Below are 19,293 nucleotides of genomic sequence, written 5' to 3' on the forward strand. Positions count from 1 at the left end.
AGGAACAGTGAACCACCAGCATACACAAAGGCTAGAGGAACCCTGAGCTTCAGGCATCCAGCAGAGGCTAAATAGCCCAAGCATCCAGACCCACACACACATAAACCCAGTGTTCACAAAACACTAGGAAGGTAGTTAACCCTTCCAACACCAGACAGAGGAAGGAAGCCACTTAAAGGGGAAGTGCATCCACAAGCATACCAAACCATGCAAGCATGCGTGGCAACCATGTCACAGCAATCACCCAGAAGGCCGAGACACTGCCACCGCATGCTCTCACAGCAACTCGTCGCCGCGGGCAACCGCAAGTATGGCAACAGTGTCACAGCGCAAACCAAAGGCCGTGACCGGCAGCCCCCCTGATGTTAGCATCGGAGCATCTCATGCTCCGATGCGCTCCCCTGCCCTGCGCTAGATCGCTCAGGGCACGGGCTCTTTTGTTTACAATAACACACTGCCAGGTGGAAGCTTCCGCCCAGCAGTGTGTTCGGTGCCGTCACTGGCTCTGATGGGCGTGCTTTAGCGCTGCCTTAGCCGTTTTACAGGCTAAGGCAGCGCTAAAGCCTGCCCATCAGTGCCGGTGACTTCCTGGCAGCCCCATGGAGAGCCCGGTTCGTCACCGGAACTCCTGAAAATGCCTCTGCCCTAAGCAATTCAGCGCAGGGCGAAGGAGAGCATCGGAGCAGAAACTGCTCCAATCAGGGCCGGCACCACCTGTAAGGCGACCTAGGCAGCCGCCTAGGGCGCAATTTAGCAGGGGGCACTGGCCCTGTGCGGTTTAAAAAAAAAAAGAGTTGGTTAAGTGGCGGCCGGGCCGGTCCTGCCGCAAGTTTTTTACAGCCCGGGGTGGCGCGTCTATGATTGTGCATGCACAGCCTGAAGAGAGGGACAGACAGGAGGGAAGCGCTTCTAATGTAGGTCTGGGAGCCAATCAGGGTAAGCCCTCCCCCTCTCATGGTCATCATGTGAGCTCTCTTCTCCTTCCTCCTGCTTTTTCCAGCCATATGTGCAGTAAATTGCAAAAAGTGCTGATTGTCCCTGATTTATTTTTATTTTTTTATCAATTGTTCAGAAAATATAAAAAATTAGGGCGGCATCCGTGCAGTTTTCCCAGAAACAGATATGTCTGGGCGGCTGTATAGCTGACTGCATTATACTCAGTGCTGTGCTGCTGTATGTTATCTCTGAGCCGCCATTGCTTTCTATTACACTCCCGAGCATACTGGAATATATCTGCGTAGTAGCACCAGGCGCGCTTCTCATATCTGTCCACCAGATGTCGCTGTTGGCAAGCAATGGCAATGTCCTGTGTGTTTCCTTCCCACTGATAGCTCTGTGGTACGTTCCAAAGATGGCGGCGCCCATGTGCAGCACTGTGAGCCGGCTGCAGGTAAGGGACTTTGGGGGTCACTGAGGGCAGTAGGTTTTTGCTGTGAGGAGACCCAGGGGTGTCACTTCTGTTATAAGGGGCGGGATGGCTGCTACACACAGGACCTCTATAGTGGGGCACGTGAAGCTTGGCTGTCTGCTGGTATTACAGGTGTTTGCACATTTATTACCTGCCTCAGACCCCACAGTGCAGCCAAAACCCCCCTTGAAACAGCCATAGGATTAACCCCTTAGATGGCGCTGTCAGCATTGACCGCAACATCTAAGGGGTTAATCTTCTGGCATCTGTGTTTTCAGCTCTGTTCACTCTCAGCAAAAATTGCATAAAGAAAATGTATGTACCATTTTCAATATCTCTGCTTGCTGACACTCAAAAGGATTCTTTGTTTACCTCTAATGGCGATAAATCTGCCGAGGTCATGTGTTGGACTGGGCAGGTGTCTGACTCCCTGTCCTCCCTCTGGCGCAGGGCCTGGACGGACGCGGGGATGTCTTCCTTTTCAGTAGCTCACTCTTAGATGGCAGCATGAAGCGTGAGCTGCAGGTACAAACTGCCTGTCACCTGCTGTCAGTCCGTGCAGCCGGCGGACATGTCACCCTGTGAGAGAAGATCTCCGGCCCACACAGCTCACCTTCAGGTCTTCCAGTCTTTTTTTTTCCTGGCCGTCCTCATCCTTGGAATCGCAGTGGTGGACCGCCCAGTGGTCAGACGTTTATCCTATACCCCGTACATGTACTATACAGTTCTATAACGTAAGCTGGTATCTCCTGACGTTTTGGGTGTAAAGGAACTTAAAGGGGTATTCCGGTTGTGTGAAGTTATCCTGTGTCCTCAGGATAGGGGATTATTATTAGATTGGTGGGGGTCTGACCGCTGGGATCCTCACTGACCATGAGAACGAGGACTGGCTATCTCCAGAACTACCAGAAATGAATGGAGCAGCTGAGCACCTGCCCAAAGGCCGCTCCGTTCATTATAGTGGGCCCCATTCTCATGATTGGTGGGGGTCCCAGAAGTAGGAATTCCGCCGATCTAATAGTTTTTCATGTCTTGTGGATAGGGGATAACTTCACACATCCAGGATTCTCTTTAAAAGGGAGTTGTTGGAGATGAGAACAAAAATCATCTCCTTTATTTATCATGAACACAGCGCCACTCTTGTCAGTGGGTTATGTTTGGTATTACAGCTCTGCACTATTCAAGTCATTGAGGCTGAGCTGCATTACCAGTAACAACCTAAAGACAAGAGTGGCAGAAGAACAAACGTGGGAAAATCTAATTTGCAATGGCGTACATAGAAGTACGGGCCCCATATCAAGGATCAAACCAGGCCCCCACACAGGACAGAAGGGTTTCTGCCTAAACCCTTTTCAATGACCCTTGGCCCATTTTTTCCACTGCCTCATTTGCTAAAAGTTGCTCTTTTAGAGGGTAGAGTCCTGACCAAGTTTTCACCCCCAGTAGAAGGGGGAATGATTGCAACTAAGACGGCATGGTCTGCCGCTATGGTAGTTACACCCTGGTATTGTGCCTAGTGCAGGTTGAAGGGGTATTCTAATCCGGAAATAACTAAGCGTTGTACTTGGTTAACCCCTCCAGTCCTTTATAGAATGAATGGAGCTGTAGCTTGCATGGTCTACCGCTGCTCCATTAATACTGGGGCCACATCATCAGATTCCTACTGATCAGATACTTATCCTCTATCCTGTGGTAGAGTATACTTTATACCTTGGCACAACCTCTGTAAATGCTTGTGCCCTGCACTGCCCCTCATACCCCGGTAATTACTATTGATGGCATAAAAAAAAAGGGGGGGGGGGGGGGTGTTATTGTGCAAAAGTAGTAAAATGTAAAAACAAAACTATATGTATTTGGTATCACTGTAATCCTACTGACCCAGAGAATAAAGTTATGATATTATTTATGCTGAAAAATGAATGCTACAAAATTAATAATGTAAAAACTCAGTTTTTTCCATCCTCCCAGAAAGAGTTAATAAAAGTTAATTGATAAGTTATGCATACCCCAAAATGGATCCATTAAACTACAGCCTCTCCCGCAAATAACTCCTACAGCTACATGGGCGGAAATATAAAAGTAATAGCTCTTGGAAGGCGACGATGAAAAACGTCGCTTGGTTATTAAGGCTCAAAAGAGGCCGGCCTCTAAGGGGTTTCCAGAAGTAGATATTGATCAGGATAGGTCATTAATATCTGAATATGGGGGTCTGACATAGAAGAAGAAGAAGAAGCGCAAAACAGAAGAGCTTATGTAGTCTGCAATGGTCTTTCCTTCATGTAAGCTGTGGGAGCGACTACCAGGCGGCAGCAGCGAGTGACGTCATCAGATCCAGCAAACAGCAAGGCTAAATATTCCCTCCTCCTTTTTAGGTTTTGCTCAGAGGACTAGAAGGCGCTTTCCCTCCACGTTCTCACATCCGCTGTATTCAGACCAGCTCCGTTTGTTTAAAGGTGAGCACAGCAGTATTACTGTCTATATTTCTCCGAGGACATTTCACATGTCATATGTAATCATGGAAATCATACATGTAGTTTAGGACTCGTGCACACGGCCGTGCCCGTATTGTGGCACGCAAACAGCAGGTCCGCAGTACACGGGCATCGGCCATGTGCACCCCGCATCACAGATGCAGAGCCATTCATATGAATGCGTATGCAATCCGGAAGGTCGGTGTGGAATGTAGGCCTGGAACCCCACCTAGTGCTTCTGTGCGGTTTCTGTCTGTGCCTCTGCATTGCAGAAAAGTAGGGCATGCACTATTTTGCGGTGCGGACCGCCTGATGCGGATCGTGGACCCCATTCAAGTGATTGGGTCCGCGTCCACATGCGGTGGCCCTACGCTTGGTGCCCGTGCATTGTGGACCGCAATTTGCGGGCCCGCCCGTGTGCATGAGGCCTTACTGGCAGGAGGTGAATCGGAAGCCGGTGACCTGGTAGAGAACCTTCAGGAAGATTGTGCCAAATACCATTTTGTAAACCAGGAATTTCCTAATTGGATTCCGATTAACCTTTTCAGATTCCACATTACTTTGCCTTTTAGTTCAAGTGCCGGATTATCAGGTTAATGGAATTTAGTGATTGCCAGAATCAGGGGTGAGGTTTCACCTTCTGTAAGGATGTGGGGAGTTTGCCTTGTGAAGACTATAGCCCGATATATGACGGTAACTCCGGGGCAAAATGCTGTTCGTTCACGGCGCTGGCTGTGTCACAACCGGCACTGCTGGGGTCAGAGGTAACTCTGTGGTCTGATAAAGGGATGGGGGCCTTATTTGTCATCTTATTGGCCTGCCTCCCCAGACACGATTGCAGGATGCCTATGAGTTGCCAAGGCAGCATGGGCCCCCATATCTGCCATGTTAAGGGCCTTACTTAGTGGTTATCTGGCGGTGTAAATGTACTGCCGATTACCTGATGAATGAGCGATATGCTTGTTCATTTGGTAATTGGATCGTTAGTGCAGCACAAAAATCCTTGTTTCCCAGTGGCAGATGGTGCTGTGTAAACATCATCTGCTGCTGGGAAACAACCAGACAGTATGGGGAAGAGCGATGGCATTAGCGATCATTCCTCCCCATACTTCTACATCGGTCTCCTCCGCTAGCGATCAGCAGATTCCTTCCTGACAATCTGCTTGTACATCGTCCTAAAGTATGCCTTTGGACCCTGCAGCAGAGTATTGTGTAAGGGTACTTTCACACTTGCGTTTTTCTTTTCCGGCATAGAGTTCCGTCACAGGGCCTCTATACCGGAAAAGAACTGATCAGGCATATCCCCATGCATTCTGAATAGAGAGTAATCTGTTCACTTTGCATCAGGATGTCTTCAGTTCAGTCGTTTTGACTGATCAGGCAAAAGAGAAAACCGTAGCATGCTACGGTTTTATCTCCAGCGAAAAAAACTGAACACTTGCCTGAATGCCGGATCCGGCATTTTTTCCCATAGGAATGTATTAGTGCCGGATCCGGCATTCAGAATACCGGAATGCTGGATCCGTCCTTCCGTTCTGCGCATGCGCAGACTGAAAAAAATAAATGTCGGATCCGTTTTTTGCCGGATGACACCGGAAAGACTGCATTTCAATGCATTTTTTCGACTGATCAGGCATTTTTTCGACTGATCAGGATCCTGATCAGTCTTACTAATGACATCAGTTAGCATACATTTTGCCTGATCTGGCGGGCAGTTTCGGCGACGGAACTGCTTGCCGGATCTCTCTGCCGCAAGTGTGAAAGTAGCCTAAGCCATCAAACAATCCCATTAAGGGAGAAAAAAAAATAGGGTTTAAATAAAATGTAATCAATAAAAACTACAAATTCTGAAAATTAAAATAAAAAAATAGGTATTTGTTATGTAACAGAAATGTAATGTTTATTAATGACTTTAAAACACTTTTTCTCGCCCATTTTCCTTGGGGGACACAGACCTTGGGTATAGCTCAGCTCCCTAGGAGGCGTGACACTAAGTAAAACTGTTAAGCCCCTCCTCCATCAGCTATACCCTCAGCCTGGAGATAGAGGCTACCAGTTTTAGCTTAGTGTCCAAGGAGGCAAGACACTCCCTGCTACTGCAGGGCTGTTTTCTCCTTGATATTTTATTTTTCTAATTTTGTTATTTTACTTTTTCCTAGGGATACCAGAGACGCATGGACCTCTCTGCTCTCCCGGGGTTGAGCTGCGCCAGTGCCAATTTATCTGCACTGCTGCCTCCCCCACAGAAGCAATAGGAGGATCTGGGCAGCAATGGCTCCCCTACATCCCGCCAGCTAGGGGGTCGCCCGCACGCCAAGCCCCTCTACCAGCTTCCTGCCACTGCGGTGCCAGTGGCTGAAGGGGCGACCCTGCTGGAAGGAACTGAGGGTGAAGACGTCGTTCGGTGAGATGGCTATTCCAGCCCATACCCCGTCCCTATTTGCAGCACCTACCCCTCTGGGTAAGGGGGGCACCCGTGGTCGCTTATTCTGAGCGCTCAAGCAGACCCTCCCCAGCTCCCCTCAGGTTATCCTCAGCAGGGGGGCCGCCTTCCTCCACGCCGTTCCCCCCACGCTGCTTTCTTCAGCCCGGCATTCTCTCTCCCTCTCTCCCTTCCCGCCGCCGCCCGCTCCGTTCCGATCGGGGGGCGGGGCTTATGCCCGACATGGGCAGATCGCGGTGGAGCTTGTTTCTCGGCGAAACAGGGGACTTGGTGGCAGAGGGTCACCCACCTGGGCAAATCGCCGCACTCCAGGGGCCTGCGGGCCCTTTATTTTCTGGCATCTGGCTTCTTCTTAGCCCTGAGAGCATTTTCGGCAGCAGGGGGCGTGGCTTACGCGCGCGCGTCCTGTTGGGGGCGGAGCAAGCGCTGGAGGGGGCGGAGCTTGTTTTCCCCGCGATTCTGCTGAGATTTCCCGCGCTTCCTCACTCCTGACAGGAAGCTGAGACACGGTGGGGGACTCTAAACTCCTGTGTACATCGCTCGGCTTCTGTGGGCGCTATCTGCTGGCTCACTGCTGTTGCTGCTCTCTGCTGCTGCTGATCTGCTCCATCTCTACTCCTGACGTTCTTCTGAGGCACTGGTAGGACAGTTAACCCTCTCCTAACCCTCCTGGCCATAGCTGCTATAACCCTTTGTGGTCTCTGTATTAGAGTACAACCACCTTTCAGCATGTCAGATCCCACGGGTGCCCCCAAACCCTGGTACCATGCCTGTACCGCCTGTAAGGAACTTTTTCCGCGTGGACAATCTGAGCCGCATTGCCTTGCATGTCAGGCCCCGATGCAGGGCCCGCTTCCCGCTGCGACCCCCGGTGCCTCTGAACCCCCTGACTGGGCTAGGTCTCTGTCTCAGGCAGTGGAAAGCCTTACACACGTAGTGGGCCGTCTCGTGGATAGACCGCCTCTCCCGCAGGCTGCCACAATCCCTGTCGCACCCGCTGGGACTACCGTTTCTGCCGCCCCCACTGGTTCCCTGCCTCCCAGCGAATCTTCCAGGGCCCGGCATACTCAGAAACGTTCAAGGGTTGAGCGCACATCTTCTCCAGATGCTTCGCTCTCTCCGCCATGCGTGCGAGCTCAGTCGAGTCTATCCTCTCAAAGGGATACGCTTTCTGAGGGAGAACTGGCGGATTCGGACGTGGACATGGACTCAGAGCTTCCGTCCAAATTGGCGTCCGCGGTGGGGCATCTTATCGCTAGCATCCGTGATACCTTTCAGATACACGATGACCCCCCCAGCTCCGAACAGGCCGGCGTGTCCTTTCTCCGCCCCAGACAGGCCTCCAAGGTTTTTCCCATACACGCTGATTTTTCTTCTGTGGTATCCAAGGCTTGGACCCGGCCTAACGTCCGCTTTATTACACCCAAAAAGCTGGACATTTGCTATCCCTTTCCAGCGGATTCTGTGACCACGTGGACATCCCCGCCTAAGGTTGATCCTCCCGTGGCTCGCCTGTCAAAAAGCACTACTATTCCGGTACAGGACGGATCTTCCCTCCAGTCTGTTGAGGACCGTCGTACGGAATCCCTCTCCAAGGCCATATTTACTGCCTCTGGTTCGGCCCTTAGACCGGTCTTTGCCTCCGCCTGGGTTGGTAAAGCGGTCTCTGAATGGGGTTTGCAACTGGAACGGGAGTTAGGGTCGGACGTCCCTGTTCAGGACCTCCGCTCCTTAGCCCAACTAATTGTTCAGGCCGGAAAATTCGTCTGTGAGGCCTCCCTTGATGCGGGTGCCCTCATTGCCCGTTCCTCTGCCCTGGCAGTTTCTGTCAGGAGGGAACTCTGGCTGAAGGTTTGGGCGGCGGACGCCGCTTCCAAACGCTCTTTGGCCGGCCTACCATTTACGGGTTCCCGCCTGTTCGGGACCCGTCTGGACGAACTTATATCAGAGGCCACGGGTGGGAAGAGTACTCTCCTCCCCCAGTCCAGGCCAAAGGGCGCCCCCCGTGGTCGCGCTGGTTCGTCCCGGTTTCGGTCCTTTCGCAAGACCACCGGGTCTAGACCCGCGGCCAGTTCTTCTTCCTCTGGCCCAGTCCAAGATAGGCGCAAGAAGCCGTTTTTTTCGGACGCAACCTACCTGGCGCAAGTCCCAGCCTGCACGGGACTTCAGCCCTCTGCCTGAAGGTGCGCCCCCACCCACCCGGGTGGGGGGCCGCCTTCTCCTGTTCAGGAACGTATGGCGGGCCCACATCTCAGACGCATGGGCGCTCGAGATTGTATCTTGCGGATACAAGATCGAATTTGCGTCCATTCCGCCAGACCGTTTCTTCCGATCCCGTCCTCCGCGGGATCCCGTACGAGCGGCCGCCTTCTTCGCGGCTATTCGCTCTCTAATGGACAAGGGTGTCGTCGCCCCCGTGCCTCCGACGGAAAGGTTCAGGGGGTTCTACTCGAACCTCTTTGTGGTTCCCAAGAAGGAAGGCTCAGTGCGACCGATCTTGGACCTAAAACGCCTGAACCGTTTTCTCCGACTACAGAGATTCCGGATGGAGTCTCTCAGGTCCGCAGTGGCCTCCCTGGAAAGAGGGGATTTCATGGTTTCGATCGACATTCAGGATGCATACCTCCACGTTCCGGTTGCTCCATGTCATCACCGCTTCCTGCGCTTCGCGGTGGGGGACGATCACTTCCAATTCGTCGCCCTTCCCTTGGTCTGGCGACGGCTCCTCGGGTGTTCACCAAGGTCCTGGCCCCTGTCTTGGCCCTTCTACGTTCAAGAAGTGTTTTTCTTCTCCCATACTTGGACGACATCCTGGTCAAGGCACCCTCCTTCTCTCAGGCATCCGGCAGTGTGGACCTCACCCTGGAGACCCTGACGCGGTTCGGTTGGGTTATCAACCACCCCAAGTCTTCCCTTATCCCCTCCAGACGGCTGATCTTCCTGGGGATGCTCCTGGATACAGAGTTGGCGGAGGTCCGCCTCCCGTCGGACAAGCGTCTGGCCCTTCGCGGGTCGGTTCACAGTCTCCTCCGTCATCGCCGCCCTTCCCTCAGATCCAGCATGCGGTTGTTGGGAAAGATGGTTGCCTGTTTCGAAGCGGTGCCGTTCGCACAATTCCGATCCCGCACCTTTCAGAGGGCAATTCTGTCGGCCTGGGACAAATCACCGGGGAGTCTGGACAGGACCTTTCTTCTGCCTCCCCTGGCTCGGGCTTCCCTCAGCTGGTGGTTGCATATCCCTCTAAGGGGGAAGTCCTTCCTCCCACTGAACTGGCTGGTGATTACCACCGATGCCAGCTTACGGGGGTGGGGGGGGGGGTTTCCCTCCCCGGTCCGTCCAGGGCGTTTGGTCTCTATCGGAGTCCAGACTTCCAATCAATATTCTGGAACTGAGGGCGATTTTTCTGTCCCTCAGACACTGGACCCATCTACTGAAGGGCCACCCTGTTCGGATCCAATCGGACAATGCCACGGCTGTGGCATACATAAACCATCAGGGAGGCACTCGCAGCGATGCAAGAGGTGTCCCTCATTCTCCTCTGGGCGGAGACGCACGTGCCGGCCTTATCTGCGATTTACATCCCGGGGGTGGACAACTGGGCGGCGGATTTCCTCAGCCGGTCCACCATCGACCCGGGAGAATGGTCCCTGCACCCAGAGGTGTTCGAAGCCCTTTGTCTTCGCTGGGGTCGCCCCGACGTGGACCTCATGGCTTCCAAATTCAACCACAAGGTCCCCCTATACCTGGCCAGGGCACGGGACCCGAAGGCATACGGCGCCGACGCGCTCGTCCTTCCGTGGCGCGAATTCTCCCTTCTGTACGTCTTTCCTCCTTTTCCCCTCCTGCCACGGGTTCTTCGGAGGATCGCGGCAGAGGGCGTTCCCGCGATTTTAATCGCCCCGGATTGGCCCCGCCGGTCTTGGTACGCCGACCTAATGTTGCTGTTGGCAGACGCACCGTGGCCACTGCCCTCCAGGGAAGACCTTCTCTCTCAGGGACCGATCTTCCACGAGCATTTAGGCTCGCTACGTTTGACGGCGTGGCTATTGAGACCGCCGTCTTAACGCGACGGGGTTTCTCCGCGGACGTAATCCGCACCATGATCCGTGCTCGTAAGCCTGTATCCTCTAGGATCTACTATCGGGTTTGGAGGTCCTATCTGGGGTTCTGTGAGTCCCGGAGCATCCCTCCTCTCCGATTCTCCCTTCCCACACTCCTGTCCTTCCTCCAGTCGGGTCTGGACCTGGGGCTGAGCCTCAGTTCTCTGAAGGGACAGATTTCGGCGCTGTCTATTCTTCTCCAGCGTCCCCTGGCCCCTCTAGGGCCCATTAAGACCTTCTTACAAGGGGTGGCTCACTCTGTTCCGCCGTACCGCCCTCCAGTTCCTTCCTGGGACCTGAATGTGGTGCTCTCGGCGCTCCAATCCGCCCCCTTCGAGCCTTTACGGGAAGTCTCCCTTCGTCTTCTGTCCTGCAAGGTCATCTTTCTTGTGGCCATCACGTCTCTCCGACGGGTGTCGGAGTTAGCGGCTCTTTCTTGCTCCGACCCTTTCCTGGTCTTCCACCAGGATAAGGTTGTGCTTCGGCCTGTCCCGACCTTCCTGCCAAAGGTGGTTTCCGCCTTTCACATCAATGAGGACATCGTCCTTCCGTCGCTCTGTCCCTCTCCTTCCCACCCCAGAGAACGGGAACTGCACCGTCTGGATGTGGTCAGGGCGTTGAGGATTTACTTGGAGGTCACCGGATCCTTTCGGCGCACGGACTCCCTGTTTTTGGTTCCGGAGGGTTCGCGCAAGGGTTTGGCGGTCTCCAAGGTGGCTATTGCCCGTTTCATTAAACTGGCGGTGTCTGAGGCTTATCGAGCCCAGGGCAGAGCTCCGCCTTTCGGCATCACTGCTCATTCCACCAGAGCAGTCGGTGCTTCCTGGGCGCAGAGGCATCGGGCCTCGGCTGAACAGTTGTGCAAGGCAGCCACTTGGTCCTCTCTGCACACTTTCACAAAGTTCTATAGAGTGCATACGCATGCATCAGCGGATGCTGCTTTGGGCCGCCTGGTTTTGCAGGCAGCGGTTTCCTGATGCTCTGGTGGTGTTCCGCCTTGGGTTTGTGGTCCCTCCCTTCTTGGACTGCTCTTGAACGTCCCAAGGTCTGTGTCCCCCAAGGAAAATGGGCGAGAAAAGGAGATTTTTGTATAACTTACCAGTTAAATCTCTTTCTCGCTCTTCCTTGGGGGACACAGCACCCACCCTTCTGTGTTTGGTTACAGGGTTATGGTTTGGCGCCCCGTTGGGTTGCTGGTTGGTTGTTCCTGTTATTGGTTGTTTTCCTTTCACTACTTGGACACGCAACTGGTAGCCTCTATCTCCAGGCTGAGGGTATAGCTGATGGAGGAGGGGCTTAACAGTTTTACTTAGTGTCACGCCTCCTAGGGAGCTGAGCTATACCCAAGGTCTGTGTCCCCCAAGGAAGAGCGAGAAAGAGATTTAACTGGTAAGTTATACAAAAATCTCCTTTTTTTTTTTTTTGCCTAGAACCGTGCAGCACGTGTTCGTGTGGGTAAAGGAGACAAGCCGGTGACCTATGAAGAGGTACATCCCCCCCATTACATCGCCCATAGGAAAGGGTGGCTTTCTCAACACACAAGTAAGAGCTTTATACCATGCATCATACTTATCCATGTTGAAAATTCTTACTACGTGGTGGCGGGAGGTTTTCCTCCCTAAGATTCCCCCATGCAGACGGCATTTTTTTGAAGCATCAGGAATGACAGAATGGACCTGCACTTGTAGGGGAAGTCCGGCTAAGATGGTTCCCAACCAATAAGTTGTATCCCTGATGAAGACACAGGAGGAGGGGGTTACATTTGCTTATAGCCAGCTGCAATCTGACTGGCTGCTATGGGCAACTTCACCAAGAGTCATTTCATCCATGCCATGTAACAGCCGTGACCCAGAACAAGAACTTCTTCCTAGAAGCGAGTGGTAGTTTGAGTTATCGGAGCATTTTAAAAAAAATTTCAAAGGGGTTCTCCATGAATTCATAAAACGTTTACAGTTTGCACAAGAGCACCTGGATGTTCCACAACAGTACTGGCAAAATACTCTGTGGACAGATGAAACCAAAGTTGAGTTGTTTGAAATTACTGAAAATTGTTAAAGGCTATGTACACCTTAAGGGTCATTTTTTATGATTGCATTTGACTCATTTTCGGCTTTTTTCAGTTGATCTTTATTAGAAATATTCAGCAGCTCTGTCATAAAGGGTTAAGCTCTGCTTAGCTGTGAGAATTGTGTGACTTTGTGAAAAATGGCTCAAAAACACTTATTTAAGCCACATTCATATCTCTAAGATTAGAGTAGTGTTGAGATAAAAAAAAAATAAGCAGCCCTCAGCTGAGCTGCCTGATGGAACACAGTAAAAATACAAAGCCTGCTAGTAAAGGATCTCAAAGCTGTACAGAGAAAGGTGCTCAACATTTTTAATGAAGACTAATTGGATTTGATTTTTTAGCTCAAAATGAGTACAATGCCTCCAAAGGTGTCTGCAGCCGTTAAATATTACTTTTCTTAATTTTTTTACGTTTCTTTAGTTGTAAATGGCTTGCTTTGTCTAGGGAGCAATTGTTAGGCCGCCATCCTATTAGTCCAAACAAAACCCGTCCTAATCACACAGCAGAACAAGTTACTTCACAAGTAAAGAGCTGCCTCATCCTCCTCTTCTACTTGTCAGGGATTATTATGATGAATACAGCTGATAAGATCTTCAGCTGAATCTCCGTAGGAATGGAGTTCATGAGGAGACATGAAGTACAGAGAGGATGGACAGGACAGACACTGGTGATGTGGGGCGGTGGTAATGGAGACTGCATATAATAGCTGCTACTAATTGGCCACTTCCCCACCTCCTCTCTGTACTTTGTCTCCTCATGAACTCCATTTCTACAGAGATTCACCTGAAGATCATATTAAACTGTATTCAGTATCATAATCCCTGACAAGTAGAGCAGAGAGGAGGATGAGGCAGCTCTTTAGCTCAGTGTTCTGAAGTAACTTGTCCTGCTGTGTGATGAGGACAGGTTTTGGGTGTACTAATAGGACGGCGGCCATTTTATATCCCCTGGTGATTGCTCCCTATACAAAACGAGCCATTATAAGTAATACAAAATATTTGGGAATATATTTAGAATAAAGTACGGTAATATTTAAGTATTTTCAGTCACTTTGTTTTCTTAATTCCCGGAGAACCCCTTTATCGGAAGATCTTTGCTGTTTGTGCTGCTGTGAATGTTTTCCCTCACAGACATAGCACAGTGCATCCTTGTGGTTATATTATCACTTTGCAAAATATTTGAATTGGGAGACAAGTAATAAACTCAAACTCTTGTGTTGACTGATCCTGCCACTCTGCTGAATAGGACTGAGCTGCATGCAGTACCTGGCACAGCCACAGCTGAGGTTCTGTCTGTGGAAACAATTAGGGTATGTTCACATGCCGCATTTTTTAGTGCGAAATCTGTGCAGTTTTTTTCCCCCCAACACAATTTTAAACTTAGAAAAAAAAAACTAAATTTATTTAAAGCTTTGCGTTAATTTCAGTTTGTGTGGATTCGGCCTAAGTTTCCGCCAATGTTTTCAAGCATTTTTTAAGCTGAAACATCCCAAATTCAGAGCCAAAAAACTGGCCCTAGGGGGAACGCACCGCTTGTTGGAAAGCTTATTCTGCTGCTCCACCCCCAATCAACTGATATCCTATCCTAAAGTACCTGCCGCCTGATGTGGATGGCACTGTTTGGGGGGGGGGGGGGGGGGTCTGTGGATGGCACTGTTTGGGGGGGGGGGGGTCTGTGGATGGCACTGTTTGGGGGGGGGGGGGGTCTGTGGATGGCACTGTTTGGGGGGGGGGGTCTGTGGATGGCACTGTTTGGGGGGGGTCTGTGGATGGCACTGTTGGGGGGGGGGGGTCTGTGGATGGCACTGTTGGGGGGGGGGGGTCTGTGGATGGCACTGTTGGGGGGGGGGGGGGTCTGTGGATGGCACTGTTGGGGGGGGGGGGGGTCGTCTGTGGATGGCACTGTTTGGGGGAGGTCTGTGGATGGCACTGTTTGGGGGGGGGGGGGGTGTCTGTGTGTAGATCCCCCCCCCCCCCATAGCGGTGCCATCCACAGATCCCCCTCCTTATAACAGTACCATCCACAGATCCCAGTCAGTTCCCTGGACTGGGGAAGATAGTCTTGAAGACAGGGAGGGCTGGGCATTCAGGCGTAGTCTTATACGGTGAGTATAGCCCAAACCCTATATTTTAAATTGAAAAGTTGGGGGGCCGTCTTATATGAGGGAAAATACGGTAGTTTTCCTTGTAGCTATCACTTTCATCAGACGGGTGTCTGAGTTGGTGGCGCCCTCTTGTAGAGAACCCTTCCTGGTTCTTCATAAGGATAAAGCTGTTCTCCGGCCCGTTCCTTCCTTTCTCCCGAAGGTGGTCTCTGACTTAGATATCAATGAAGAAATTGTCCTTCACACCCTAGGGAAAGGGAGTTACACCATTTGGATGTTGTCAGGACTCTGAAGATTTATTTAGCAGCCTCCGGTCCCTTTCCTGCGTACGGACTCCCTTTTTGTCATTCCGGAGGGTCCTCTCGCAAGGGATTGGCAGCCTCCAAGGTGGCAATCGCACGTTGGATTCGGTCTGCAATTGCGGAGGCATACCGCACCGGGGCAGGGTTCCGCCCTTAGGTGTCACGGCTCACTCCACCAGAGAAGTGGGCGCATCTTGGGCTAGGAGGAATCGCGCTTTAGCCGCGCAGTTGTGTAAGGTGGCTACTTGGTCCTCGTTACACACATTCACAAAATGCCAGGTGCATACTTGGCATCGGCGGACCATGGTCTTGCAGGTGGCAGTTTCTTAGATGCCCGCAGGGACTCTTGCTTCCATGGGTCTGTGTGGTTTTTTTTTTCCCCTCCCTGTGGACTGCTTTTGGACGTCCCATGGTTCCTGTGTCCCCCAATGAATATGGGCAACAAAACAAGATTTTTGTAAAACTTACCAGTAAAATCTCTCTCGCTCTTCATTAGGGAACACAGCACCCACCCAGTATTGTTGTTCGGCCACAGTAGTGGCAGTTGCTGGTTGGAACCCCGTTGGGTCCTTGGCATTGTTGGTTTTCTACGCGTTTTTCTTGGTTGGCTTGCTTCTGCTACTGCTTGTACACAAACTGAAGCTCTCGTCTCTGTGTGGTTAAATAAAACCACACAGAGCTATGGGACGGGTATATTGCGGACATGCCAGCGGAGATCTATCCCGGCATGTCCGCAGCTCTATAGGGTAAAACTAGGTGACAGATTCCCTTTAAGTCGCCTCTGGTGTTTTTTGGAGGGGACATATTATTACTTGTTCAGACATTCTAAAAAGAAAAGCTTTATGGAGATTAGCCATGTATTCTGGTGAAGCTAACCCATCTCAGAGGTTCTACAGCAGCTGGGGTGCGGTCTGTAGTAGCAGAGAATTGTATACCGTATACTGCAACGCCACCTTTTCAGTTGTCATTGACGTGACGTGACGGATCCGCTCTTCTGCAGCAGAGCTTAATTTCCGCTCCTGTGCTGGGAGGCCTAAGCTTCAGTTAATAGGGAGGTATCCAGTTTAAGGTCTCACTAGGGTTGTTGCGGGTATCGAAATTTCGATACCCAATTGATACGATACCGGGATTTCCAATTATTTTTTTTTCCTATACTGGGCTGCGCAGTCTAGTATCACAGAACATGAGCGTGCTGCTGTCAGCGCGCTCATGTTCCCTCAGCAGCACAGGGGAGAAGGAAGCAGTCTCTGTCCCCCCGTGCCGCGCTGCCAATAAAGAGAAAGGGGTGGGAGCACTGCGCCACCAATGATAGGAGGACCCTTCATGGGTACGGACTTTAAGTAGCAGGCTACATAGAGCGGCGCCCAGGGATCTCCCTGCACTTAATATTATTCCTGGGCGCCGCTCCGTTCGCCCGCTGTGGCCCTGTTACCGTCTCCTGCTTCGTATGCTAATTACTACTATCGGAGCAATGGGGAGGGGACATCAGCTTCTCTCCTGGGTGCTCCTGTCCAATCGCAGCGCAGAACATCACAGCCAAGGAGAAGGAACGCCCAGCAGAGAAACTGATGTCTCCTCCCATGGTAGTAATTAGCATATGGAGAAGGAGACGGTAACAGGGACACAGTGGGCGAACGGAGCGGCGCCGAGGTATAATAGTAAGTGCAGTGCAGCACCTGAGGGGTTAACTGCCGCTGATCTGCTGACGGCACCCGCCTCCTGTATTAAAGGTTAATTACGGTATCATTGGTGGCGCAGTGCGCCTGCTCCCCTCAACCCCCCAAGTATTAAAATAATTGGTGGCAGTGGCCACTGGGTCCCCTCCCCTTCTCAGTGTAAGCCTGGGGCTCAGATCGTTACCATGGCAGCCAGGATGCTACTGAAGCCCTGGCTGCCATAGTCTGCTCTATTAGGGTGAATAGGACAAGATATTAAAAGATCCCAGGTTCTAGCCCCTAAGGGGGGAAAATAGTTATTAAATAAAAAGTAAAAAAAAAAAAAGTTAAAAACCCACACAAATATTAAAGAGGACCTTTCACCGATCCTGACATTGTGAACTAAGTATGCAGACATGGAGAGCGGCGCCCGGAGATCTCACTGCACTTACTATTATACCTAGGCGCCGCTCCGTTCTCCCGCTATGCCCTCCGGTATCTCCAGCCACTAAGTTATAGTAGGCGGAGTCTGCCCTTGTTCTGCTGTAGTGCTTGCCTATCGCATCGCAGAGCTCACAGCCTGGGAGAAAATAACCCCCCAGGATGTGAGCTCTCCGCTGCGATTGGCCAGCGCTACAGTAGAACAAGGGCAGACTCCGCCTACTATAACTTAGTGACCGAAATCTCTGCCTACTATAACTTAGTGGCCGGAGATACCGGAGGGCATAGCGGGAGAACGGAGCGGCGCCTAGGAATAATAGTAAGTGCAGTGAGGGCACCGCTCTCCATGTCTGTATTCTTAGTTCACAGTGTCAAAATCGGTGAAAGGTCCTCTTTAAGTATAAATCTCTCCCAATTTTACATATAAAATACATAAACATATCACATATCGCCACGTCTGAAAAGTCCAAAATATTTTTTTAAAAAATCTGTGGTGAACGCCGTAACAGAAAAAAAAAGGGCTCTATTTGCCCTTTTTTTTTTTTTTTTTTATGCGGAATGCACGTGGCTTTTTTGGGGTGTTAGCTTTTTCACATGGTATCGAGTATCGCAATACTTTTTTATGGTATTGAAATCGAATAAAAAATTTGGTATCGCAACAACTCTAGGTCTCACAATGGTCCTTTGTACATGGTGAAAATATCCATTGACGTCTGCTACACAGATATTACGGGTGACTTGGAATAGTCTTTTTTGTATAATGGTCCCATATCGTGCTGCTCTGTGTCGGTATGTAAGCGATCACTTCCGAGCAGTGGTGAGATCTAAGTATATTGTTTTGTATATAAGAAGCTTTAGGCTATTTCTCTGCTCATGATAGTCTCTACTTGTCCTTTCAGGTAACCTAGATAGTGAAGAAGGGGCTGCAGAGCGCACCATAGAGGATGTCTACATCCGCAGATTTATGTATGGCACATTCCATGGCTGCCTGGCCAATGAAGTGGTGATCAAGCGCCGGGCCAACCTCATTGTCATATGTGCCATACTAATCCGCAAGATGCCTGCTCAGAAGTATTACTTTCTGACCGGCTACACTGAAGAATTGCTCTCCTACCTGTACAAATGTCCTGTGAAGCTGGAACTGCAAACCGTGGCCGAAAAAATAATTTATAAGTACATCTGAGGTCTGGAGCGCTCGTCGCATGTGGCCAACCGCTATACCACAGGACCAGCTGTTCTGTATGGAAGCGGACTGCCCCCGACTGTGATTTCACGGGTTGTCATCCAGAGATTTTGTACAATAGTAGAAAATAAACTTGTATATAACCGGGATATCAAATATAGTTTAGCATTTGTGTAAGAGCAGCTTACATTTCACAAATTGTTCTGAAAAGGAGGCAGATTTAAAGGAATTGTCCACCGCCTTGAAATCATATGCTCTATATTTGCGGGTGTTCATGAGAACAAAGCAGGGAAACCTTCCCTGAAGTTTCTGTTTGGGAAAGGTGTCCATGCTTTGTTCTTGGCACAGTTTCTATCTATATTAGTGTTTGTCATCATTGCTGGAGCCAAGTTCTCCCTACTGAAGCCATTAAGTATTGTCCAGAGTTTGCCCGGGTGCGACATAGAAACAATCAGTGCCTTCTGCTGCTAGATCTTTCCCAGGTTGCGTCCAGTAGATCACACCAGAACCTGTCTGAGCCACTGGTTGAATTTCATGGTAAAAGTTTTAAGAATTACCTCATTTTATCTCAAAATCCGTCTCCAGGACTTTGTGCATATTTTAAAATGTTCCACTAAGGGAGTCAATTATTTTGTTATATAAAAAAATTGCAGCATAGAATACCTCCCCAGCAAATACCAATGTGCAGAAAACCACCCCAGCAGCGCCAAACAAATACCACAGTGGGGCACTAAGCAAATACCACCGTGCAGCACAGAATACCTCCTCCCCAGCGGCACTAAGCAAATACCACCGTGCAGCACAGAATACCTCCTCCCCAGCGGCACCAAACAAATACCACCGTGCAGCACAGAATACCTCCTCCCCAGCGGCACTAAGCAAATACCACCGTGCAGCACAGAATACCTCCTCCCCAGCGGCACTAAGCAAATACCACCGTGCAGCACAGAATACCTCCTCCCCAGTGGCACTAAGCAAATACCACCGTGCAGCACAGAATACCTCCTCCCCAGCGGCACTAAGCAAATACCACCGTGCAGCACAGAATACCTCCTCCCCAGTGGCACTAAGCAAATACCACCGTGCAGCACAGAATACCTCCTCCCCAGCGGCACCAA

General features: G+C 50.9%; 1 protein-coding gene across 1 annotated transcript; it reads left to right on the plus strand.

Annotated features, from left to right (window-relative positions):
• Positions 1-1,288: 1,288 nt before the first annotated feature.
• MRPS24 (mitochondrial ribosomal protein S24) lies at positions 1,289-18,324 on the plus strand. Its single transcript, XM_044283045.1, has 4 exons — positions 1,289-1,390; positions 3,781-3,861; positions 11,853-11,964; positions 17,892-18,324. Exons 1-4 carry the CDS (start codon positions 1,352-1,354, stop codon positions 18,173-18,175), a joined length of 516 nt encoding a protein of 171 aa, XP_044138980.1. The 5' UTR covers positions 1,289-1,351; the 3' UTR covers positions 18,176-18,324.
• Positions 18,325-19,293: the final 969 nt, after the last annotated feature.

This window comes from Bufo gargarizans, chromosome 2 (assembly GCF_014858855.1).
Source record: "Bufo gargarizans isolate SCDJY-AF-19 chromosome 2, ASM1485885v1, whole genome shotgun sequence".
Lineage (NCBI taxonomy): Eukaryota > Metazoa > Chordata > Amphibia > Anura > Bufonidae > Bufo > Bufo gargarizans.